This window comes from Rhea americana, unplaced genomic scaffold (genome assembly GCF_003343005.1).
Source record: "Rhea americana isolate MKP2758 unplaced genomic scaffold, rheAme1 scaffold_36, whole genome shotgun sequence".
In the NCBI taxonomy this organism is placed as follows: domain Eukaryota; kingdom Metazoa; phylum Chordata; class Aves; order Rheiformes; family Rheidae; genus Rhea; species Rhea americana.
In genome coordinates, this window is record NW_028186490.1 from 5,983,958 (window position 1) to 5,994,657 (window position 10,700).

At 38.4% G+C, this 10,700-nt stretch overlaps 1 protein-coding gene across 4 annotated transcripts in view; it reads right to left on the reverse strand.

The window, feature by feature from the left end:
• RASGEF1A (RasGEF domain family member 1A) overlaps positions 1 to 10,700 on the reverse strand; it is a 174,634-nt gene that overhangs the window by 16,444 nt on the left and 147,490 nt on the right. For all 4 annotated transcript variants that reach the window (XM_085312330.1, XM_085312331.1, XM_085312333.1 and 1 more), the window contains 2 exons: positions 8,640 to 8,819; positions 2,424 to 2,552 (listed from right to left, as the gene is read on the reverse strand). In XM_085312330.1, the coding sequence (XP_085168456.1) occupies positions 2,424 to 2,552; positions 8,640 to 8,819 (309 nt within the window). The remainder of the gene's footprint in view (positions 1 to 2,423; positions 2,553 to 8,639; positions 8,820 to 10,700) is intronic.

The window sequence follows — 10,700 nt, forward strand, 5'->3', positions numbered from 1 at the left end:
ACTTGTGTATTACAGTTGATGCCTTACACCGTGAAACCCTTTCTTTTTATGATTAGTCAAAAGAACTTTAAATGGGCTCTACAACAACCCAGATAGTTTTCCTTTTTAATCCACTTTTCCCTGGGTTGTTTTCTATAGGACTACTCTGCTAGTTGGTGACATCAAAAACAAAGGAGTGATAAGTGTTGTGGCRCATAACCTCAAAACCTGGCTCCTTGCCGTTTCTTCAGCTCACGCTGCTTGGGGCAAATCAGCCAGCTTCTCACTTTAAAATTTGTTTATGTGAATTTCTTATCAGAAATGATCAAATCTGCTTTAACTCTCTTTGTCAGCTACTTCCTGCTACTGAGGCATTTGATTATAAGGTGCTGGGAGCTGATGATACCTTAATGGGTTATAACTGTGAATATGTGGAGTGCCTTGGGTCAGTAACTTCCATGCTGCACATAAGATGACCTTTATTTGTTGCTAAATAGAAAAAGATAAATGTTTAATCTGGCCACTAGCATTTGCAATTTGTAATACATACAGGTGTTTGCAGAAGTCTGCTAAGCAGTCCTTTCAGACGGGTGTCAGAAGTTTATGTAGTATTATTTCAAGAACTTTGTGTTTAGTGGGTATGAAAAAACTGTAGTTTATACTAAGGAGGTAGAAAGGGATCAGGGGTATAGCAAAGCATATAACTAAAGCAGCCTCCCAAACAGCTAAGTTCTATTGTCACCCTGCTGTTTGTTGTTTTTTTCTGTTGGCCTATTTCCCAATAACTAGCAGAAGGTGTAAGAGTGTGGGTGTTTGGAATATGAACTGCTCTAATTTATATCCTGTTGTTAGGATATAATGCTATGTCATTTCAGGGTGGAAGTCATACTACTTTTAATGTCTGCTGAAAAGCCGGTCACACTACTTTACCACTAAYACCTTATCTCTAAACAGCCTGTAAATTTAGGTCTCTAGCTACTGTTTTGTTTTTAAAAACTCAGAAGTGTACTGGCATTCACACAGAAGAGTGTCATCTTATATCCAGTTACTTTTAAATCCAAATATTTTATATATGAATTTTGACACTAACTACTGACAGCAGTCAGTCTTCCTCTTCACATGTCTACACAGAGCTTTCTCGTCCGACGTTTCAGATAGTCCCAGCTACCTGCTCCACCATCTCTTGTAAATTCCTACCTCTCCTGTTTAGTTAGGTAGGAGCACTGCAATTTGCAGAGTACCAGTTTGGGGCTCCTTGGTCATGAAGTAGGTTGGGGTGGTGACAGGAACTACTGTCAGCTCGATGTGCAAAGCTGGATGTAGTATACCTTGCAGTTTCTTTCCTCCTATCTCTTCAGTTCCCCAGCACCAACATAACTAGTTACATAGCTGTTTGGTGACTGGATCAGAGAACTGACCTGGGTGAAAAGTCATTCTGCACCAAGTGGTTATTTTTTTTTTCTGTAGAGGAACATTGTGACATAGGAGAAAACAAACTGGGAGAARTAAGGGGGAGGGGAAGCTGCAGGTCAATATTGTTGTTGAAAACTCTGAATTGCCAAACCACAACGTTACCTTCTGTGCTCCCCACTCAGAGTCCTGATGCAACAAGGAGAAAAGGAAATGGGACTCAACCTGCTGCAAATTAGATATCTAAGCATATAGTTTCTCACAAAGAAAAATGAATCCCAATCAAGCCTAGGATTTGAACAACAGTTCTTTATACATTTGCTTAAAAGAATCTTTGCTTCTGTTGCCCCTATATGCACCCCAGATTCGACTGAAATTGAAGCATCGTTCCTTCAGTACACTTTTTCTATAATGGCAGGACTTAAATACATTCAGTGCGTATCACAAACTGAGCCAGTCTAGTTTAGTAGTAAACCATGCATGCTTACATACGGTAAGCACAGGCTACCATTTAAAGCAGTGAATCCCCAAATTTTGCTCAAAGGCAATTTTACTGATTTACTATTAAACCAATTTAAAACACCATTAACGTTTTCAGGATGCTGATAGCAAAGTTCTCAGCTTTAACAGCTGTGATAAAGGTGAGTGGAAAAAGAGGAATCACGTTTAGGAAGGAATCTAGCGAAAGCCCAGAAGTGCAAAGCTGCTTGCTGGGCAGGTTTCATGCCAGATGCTCACTGCTTCTGTGCACAGCACTGACCTGTAGCTTTAAGAGCAAAGTCATGTCTCCTACTGCTGCATCTGACTGCTAAGCTACTACATAATCTGTCTGTGGCTAGCAAGGAAGCGAAAGTGTTTAAAGGACAAAGACATAAATAAAAACATATTCAGTAATAGACACTGCTTACAATTTCAGTTTATTCTTTATCAGTCTATTTAGCTCTTATCAATCTTTTAAGCTCTACAATGAAAATGAGGGATTGGGAAATAAATGATAGTAGCACACCGAACTGAGGAAATAATGGCTGATTTACCTTTTCTGCCTCAGTCCCCGTTTCCAGCTGCTGCTTCTGTTTAATGCAGATCTGTCCCACTTTAGCCAGGAGCTCATGTGGGTGAATGAAGACTCGTGAGCTCAACAGGAAAGTGAATATGTATGTCCTCTGTGGGAGCAGAGAGAAAAAGGCAAGTTGAATAACTTTAACAGAAATTATCTCTCTTCCCTGGAGACTAATAATGAAAACTATTCCATAAACCACAAACGTAAGTTTCCTTCATTTAAACTTTGTATAATTTCTCCTTCCTCCAGAGAGACTGGTCTTTTCCAGCCCTGTTAACAGTGTAGAAGCCTCTTCTCAGTGTAGAAGCATTTTCTCTTAACAGAGCTGTTGTTCAGATTACCAAACTACTTGTCTCCTTAAAACACCAAATTTATTATGCCTACTTAGTAGTTCCTCACCAAAAAGGTAAATGAAATATGTTCGATGTAGAGCGTTATGCTTCTTGAACACCACTATTTATGCTGCTTTGTTTCTTTAAGAGCGACTTGTTTTTCACTTTGCAAAAAATTTCTTCATGAATATTCCAAACCACAGCAGTAATTTTTTCATGTATGGGTTTTTTTCAATCCTTTTTCCCACGTTCATTGATACTTCAGCTTAGATTGTGACCATATGACAATAATTCAGTTTTAAGTCTGACTTAGCCTATTTGGAGTCTGTTTGAGTCTTTTGAGTATAAATACTAACAATAATGCCAATAATTATTACTATTTCTCATTAGAAATAGGCTATTCATTTGTATTTAAAAATGGTGATGCATTCTGAATCACACTGGACAGTTTAGTTGATTTGAGAATGCCTTCGTGTCCTCCTCTTGCTGTAAGTGTTTGAAGCTTGGCTTCAGTGTTTGAAAGTATTCTACTGCGTAACTATGGGAGTGTCTCAGTGTCACAGACTTCTGTTTTTTTCTTCAGGCTTGTGACAGAATTTGGAGTTAGGAAATTGCTGAGGATCTCTTGATTTCAATTAACCTATGTTATGTTTGTAATGTTTGTTGTTACTTTGCACCATGCTTTTAGAAATGTAGCTGGCAGGCTACAATGAGCTGTGCATGTAAACAGTCAATGTGTGTATATACTATCTTGGATTGGACAATTAAAATGAGACATCCAAAAATTTAAGACCAGCTATCTAAAATATGGCATCTGTAGCATTAACTTCTGAATTCTACTGCTTGTAGCCTCTAAAATGTGCTTGTAGTCAAATAATAATGGTATCTTAATCACTTAAAAAAGATTATGGGATTTATCTAATTACAACAAAAATGTGCCATAAATGAAAAATGATTCCCTCTCACTAGTACATATCACATGAATAGTTTGGGTCAAGTTCCTGACTAGCACTTCCATTGAATGGAAATGTCTACAGGATGCTGACAGCTGAGGCCACCTAATGCACAGGCCCTCCACAAATTCTAGTGGGGGGCCAGGGCAGAAGACAGGACATATGGATAGATAACATGGTTACAAATATTTTGCATATATGCAAGTTGGGATAATTTAAGAATCGAGGGGTTGTTCAATGTTTTGTTCATGTATTTCTTTAGAATTTCAGAGTTTATTTTTACATTTACAATGGCACAAAAAAAAAGTAAAGAAAATTCAGCGTAGCTCTTACAATTGCATCTAGAAACAGTTGATAYGATCATGTCAGCTTCGGAGAAGCTTTATAAAAATTTATGGTGGTGGCTGCAATGTGTTCCGGACACGATTAAAAATTAGGCTGAAGAGCTAACCTGATTCACGAAAGGAGATTTGGTTGTGTTATGGGAAAACATATCAGATCTGCTTATGCATGTGATAATGATCCTTAAACTGATACACTCCTGATTCAGAATTTAAGCCTGAGAAAGAATAGTGSGATTCTTTTTTAGATAGACTATGCCTGGTTTTCCCCTATTATTTTTATAGCCAACTCTGGGCTCACTTCTATCAGTGTTGTCCCTGAACTTAAAGCTGTGAGTCTGGCCTATCTGGGAAAGGAATTTAGCTGTTGGGTGTGTCAGCTGTCCTTGGGTTATGTGAAAATTTTTGTTCTGGAAAACAAAGCAGTTCTTGCTTTTACCCTATTTTGAAATTCTAGGAGTAGCAGAATGAAAAACACCATGCACTTTGAGTGAGACTTTCATCCTTTAGCCACCTTCTTGTGTTTTTGGGGAGTTTAAAAGCCTGTCAAAAAAGATGCCTTCACATGTAGGTAGCAGACAACTGAAATGTAAGCTGTGCTGCCCTGCCAGTGACCTTCGCTCTGATAAGCTGGAACACATTCTTCTAAGGAAAGATATAATTTTGCTTCTTACACTAATTCTTGTCTAGGTCTCCTTGCTGGAAGTTTGTATGGTGTCAGATAATGTTTACCCAGAAGGAATCTGAGAAAGTCTCACTTGCAGTATCATATCTATATTCTTTAAACTGTACTGATCCAGATGACTTGTGCTTTTGTTCGGTCTCTTTGACAGTGATTTATGTGATGTTCAAAAAAATACAGAACTGGCAAGGTACAGGAGGACACATGGGCATTAAAGTATGTACTTTCCATTTTAGGCATATTTGTGTCTCTCTCTAATCAGTTAATAGCTGTACTTGACCTCTACAGAGTTTTCTACTAGACTGCTAGGTTTGACAAAAAATTATTATACTTCTGCCCTCTATCTGGTGTACTGATTTACTTTTTTTTTTTTTTTTTTTTTTTTTTAAATCACTTAACTGAGATTAGGTTCGGCACTTCAGAAAAGACTTGTTCCATTATGGCCAGAAATGTTGGTTTACACATCTGGGTATCTGAACCTGTTTCTTAGGTTTCTATTTTTAATAGTGCTACTGTTTATGCTGGCATAGATGAGGAGGAAGTACAATTAAGAAGCAAGTTAAAAATCCTATGATTGACGGAAGTATCGAGCCCCATCTCTCTGCCTTTATGCTAATAACCACTTCCTGTACAATAAAGAACATTCAAGTTGAACTAAGTCATACTTTTCAGCTTTGTAGTAGGTCTCAGTGATTACAAACGTAGTTGTTTGGGATAAGAAATATTTCATACATATATCGTATGTCTTATCTAGGTTCAGGATTTCTGTGATTTGTTACACCTGTAGTACTATTATTGCCTTCGTTACATTACAATACATTACATTATAGGCAAGATGTGCTATCACAGTGTGAACGCCCATAATCTCTCATAAGCAGTCCCTCTGACTGCGATGATGATTTGGAGAAGGAAATTTAGCTGTGAAGCTAGGTGGTTTGACACAGAGTGATTAAAAAAGCTTCCATAAGCTGTCAGATTGAAAGTTAAACTCCACTTACCCTACAAAAATTACAGGTATTGAGGAGCACAAGAAAAAAATCCTCTCTGCACTTGGGACAACTTAAACTGACACAAAAGAGGCTTGTGCTTTACAGGAGAAAAAGAAGGCAGATTCCTTTAGTGCTGAAAGTTGTTGCTAAGAGATGAGCTGAATTATATTAAAAAAAAAAAAAAGAGAGAGAGAGAGCACACAAGACTAAAGAAGGAATTGTTGTTCCCTGACCCAAGAATGTACTAATGTCATCTTTAGTGGGGGGGRAAAAAGGAAAATATTTTCTTTGTGTGCTCACTGCTCATTCTGGAACTTCTTGTTTGTGAAATACTTGCTTGAAACATTTTCTAGCTTGGGCACAAGGGTTGCAGACTGGTACATTCCATTCCTAACCTCCCGAACTCCTCCGTCTCATGAGTATACATTTTCCTATGCGCTGAACAAGTCCTTGTACACAAACAAGCCTCAAAAGAGCAGTACACAAGTGTAGGCCCTTATCTTTCCTGTCCTCCCTCATCTGTCTCCTGTTCTGCCAACATGCGAAACGCGTTTGCGTTTTGCCTCTGCAACCAGCACAGAAAGATATTCTGTGGTTGCCTTCTCCTTCCCCTACCACCCCTACTTTTTTTTTTTTTTTTTTTTTTTTATCTGAAAGGTTACTGTGATCTTTAGATTAATGTCGACACAGGCAGGAGTGCTTTCTAAGCATGGTGCTCAGATGTGTGAATCTGTAAGTTTGGGTGAGTAAAGCTCCTGTTCAGCAGCTTACAAATGAGCTGCTCTGATGCTACGGTAATCTCTGCTGACATTTCCAATAGTGACTTTTGGTGAGAATGAGTTGGTGATGCCTTGCTGCTTTTCTTTGCACATGTAGGCAGTGACATGAGACTGAGAGGAGTTGATACCTTTCTCTTGAACATCCAGCATTGGCTATTCTTTTATGACAGGATATGAAAGTAAATGGCAACTGCTCTAACCCTTTGTGGCAACTTYCCTAAAAACAGAAATGAACATGAAATTAAGTACAAACATGAAACTGAATTGAAATAGAAATCCTGGGTCTGGAGATGACTCAAAGCTCATTCTTTATGTTGTTCAAGGCTTATTTATCTACTTGTTTTACAATTAACCTTTTCAGCTAAATTGAGTGATCTAACTAAAAGAATATGCCCTGCTCTACAGGGGATGTTTTGTTTAATAYTGTTCTCCATTTCTCTTTCCCAGGAGTTCCCTTTATTTGCTTTTGTTGTAGTGGTCTCCCTCGTCAGCCTGTTGTCTGTTTAAACTGTAACCTCCCAAAGTGGGGTCCGTGACTACTTGGGTTGCAATGCTCTATCACACAGTGTATGGGACAGCAGCCTGGAAATGAGCAGGATTCCAAAATAACCTTAAGTAATGCTCACCCTGTGGAATCACTTTCAGAGTAGCTGTGTTATAAATAGATCCCATATTACAGTAAGGAACATGCATTAGCAGTTACTTAAAAACTAGCTAGATTCGGAAGAAATCCAAGCAGCGAGCAACCGTATTTTAATATTGAACAAAAGGCAAGGAACTGATCCCTTGGAATGCTTAACTACAGCAGCCTRAAGCTATTTAACTGTTGCACGCTATTTCAAAGGTTCCCTTCAAGCTCTACCTGCTGCTTWCTTCTGCATCTATGACGTGCTATTGGCGGGGGGAGGAGGGTTGACAAATAGAGGTTGCACACCAAACAAATGTTGCCCGCTGTGTCTTCTAAGGACTTGGTACTAAGTCAGCGTCTGTCAAAGGTAGTGCGATGGTACGTAAGTGTATTTAAATGTGAGGTTTAGGATTACTTTGAAGTGGAAAATTAAAACATCCTGGTTTTTCTCTTTTAATCTTTTATTGACAACTGTTGGCAGCTTCATATAGGGAGTGCCTCTTTTTGTGCATGGTGATTGTGAAGATGGGTGCTGTGTATGTGCAAGTTTTGGGAGGTTTTACGGTAACATATTGTGAAACCAAAGTAAAAAGTTCTAGGTAGGTTAGACTGAGAAACACTGATAAAAGGTCTATTTTCCAGCATAGCCTGCTAGAACAATAAGGTAGGCAATAGGGTGTAAGTTCAATGTATCAGTCAATACCAATTGCAATTTCTAGTCRCTCTGTTAGCCTTTAAACCAAGAATTAGGATGCTTCTACTATAGCTGCCACTTCCTCAGAGCTCAAATGGAATGTACGGTACATAATCTCTTTCACTTAAACAAGTTGCCAAAGATCAAACCTTTAGTATCTACAAGGGGTCATTTTAAGTGTTAAAATGATCACTTAATAATACCTTAGGTCCAGAATGTTATTGCATGCCCTGTAGTTATACATAGTATTTACTTCAGCATGTCACGGTGAGGATGTTTAATCAGTTGTAAAATCATTTCCAGGCTCATAATGGAATGAAACAAATCATTACAGTGTTGGCCAGTGAAAATGTGTTGAGTAAAAAGAGCATTTTAATTAAATTCTATTTTTATTTTCTGATGATCTAACTAGGAGATAAACTGAGAGAAAGAACTAGAGCTGATTTTAGCTGAAAGAGTTCATCTACTTCCCTAGGTAATATTGGTTGCATTAGAGCCAAAGCAGCTTAGAGAGACCAAATATTCTGTTGTGAACGCTGCTTTTAATTAGCTCTTAAGGTGCCCCTTTGGGTTCAACAAGGCTTGCTTTCTAACAAATTGYCTTATATAAAAGCAGAAGGGAGAGTGTCCCCAGGGAGCAACATCTTTTGTGAATGGTTACTGCAAGCAAAACAAACATATCTTTAACCTGTATCTTAATCCTGATTCAGATAGGAGTGGAATTTTCTGAGGAAGCAGAAATCAGGATCTTAAGAAAGCCATGGGGAAAAAAACCCACCAGTGTCTACTTACATCTGGATAATAGTCCATGGTGGGCACTAGGCGCTCTATCAAGACCTCCAGTGATCCAGAAATAAGGTTTCCATCCTGATAAACAGGATCGCAACACCTTTCTCCCATATCGGGCTGCACTTGTCCACTACAACTGGAACCAAGCATGCTGGAAAATATTGGCATCTGGGGCATAGTTTCCTGCAGAAGTGGGGAAAAAAAGAAAAAGGGTTAAGTTCTCTTTGAGGATGTCTTATGTGTGGGTTTTACAGAGGCATAAATTTAACACGATTACATATTTGACTGAATGCAGCCTGGGCATTAGAGTTCTGAATCTAAACAGTCACATATTTGCAAGTTGGCTTTTGGGTATGAAATGCACATTTAACTGTGTTATTCAGGCCATAGAGGCAGAAGTTATAAGCTCTTTTATATAAGTGTGTGTGTGTATGTATGTATGTATATACACACACACACACACACACACACACACACACACTTCTTTTCTCCTTTCTCCCCCAATTTTCTCCTGAAAAACTATACAAGGATGAGAATTCAAAAACCTTCTGAATTTTATAATTGCCAAAATAGTGCCTTACTGAACAACTGAAAAAGTGATCGTGGCTTAATGTTCCTCTTTTTACCCTTGAAAGTCTTTTTTTTTTTTTTTTTTGGGGGGGGGGCAAATTGTTTGATTTGTGATGATAAATCCTCCACCACTTCTCTTCTAGTAGATGTAATCCAGGTCTTGACAAACGTACATCTTCTTCTGCATGTACTCTTGACACGTGGATGTCACCGGAAACAGTGGGGGATTTACTATCTGAACAAAACTAACGTTTTTTAGTATACAACACCATCAGTTGCATGGAACTGAATGTATATACTGTAATATATAACCCTAATAACAGTCTCTTTGGAGATTTTTTGCTTAGGAGAAGAAAAAAACCTGCTGTCATAACACAAAAACCACACAAAGGTTTGGGGTTTCTACCCCTGCCCCTTGGCCACAAGCTGTATCAGTATGTTGTAGTTACCACTCGTAAGCTCTTGTTTTTGTTTTTCATTTTAAAAACTCGCTACCATTTAAATATATGCTGAAAGCCAAACAAATATGCTGCTACTGTATGGAAAGGTTGAAATTACTATTAAGTATCAGTACCAAAGCAACTCTGTGTACTGCCGAAATAGTTACGATCATTTAGAAAGTAAAGTGAAGAAAACATCAGCCATGAACTCTTTAGCTGCTGTCTTACCCTCTGCCTCAAAGATGTCACACTCTGAAAAGTGTTTATATAGAGAAATGGCATTAGGCCATTACTAGTACCTTCAAACTGTCAGCTATTTCTAACTGTACTTCAGTCTTGGACAGACATAGGTCCCCTTCTCTCCTTTTAGCAAGTCTTCAAAAACTAGCTTAAGAACTGAAAACCATAAATGGTATAAGGATTTTAGGCATCACTTCAGAGCAACTCAGTACTTAATACTCTTTTAATGTGATACATTTTTTTCCTTTCAAACAAACTTTGAAAAGCAATCATTCATGTTTACAACTTGGAATAGAAAATATGCTTTCTCTTTTTTTAAGCTCAGATGAAAATTTTAGGTGTGKGGGAAAAACAAAAACACCAGAATTAACAACATTTGTTTACCATTGTGAAGCCTACTTACACAGTACATAGGCTAGTAAAGTGAATTGTGTTTTGCAGCTTTAACCAGAACACCTTTATATGTATTAATATGCGATACAGATCCAAGCCATAATGGAAGCGCAGCTCTCTGTAAATTAAAATACAGCAGCTGTTCAGTAGTGACCAACAAGGCTACTTTGCCGAGTGTTGCTCAGGTCACAGTGTCTCATGTCCTGGCACGCACACGCAATATGCAAGAGCTAATGGCATTTCAAAACAAATGAAAAATGCTGCTGCTGCACAAACGGAGACACTGAGAACGCTCAGTGTTTCACAGACTGATCCGTTAGGTCTAAGCTTTGCAGCACGCACAAGTCTGACAAACCACTGGAGCAAATGACGAAGCAGCCAGCTTTCCTATGCGCGTTTTGTAACTTGCCAGTAACTTGTG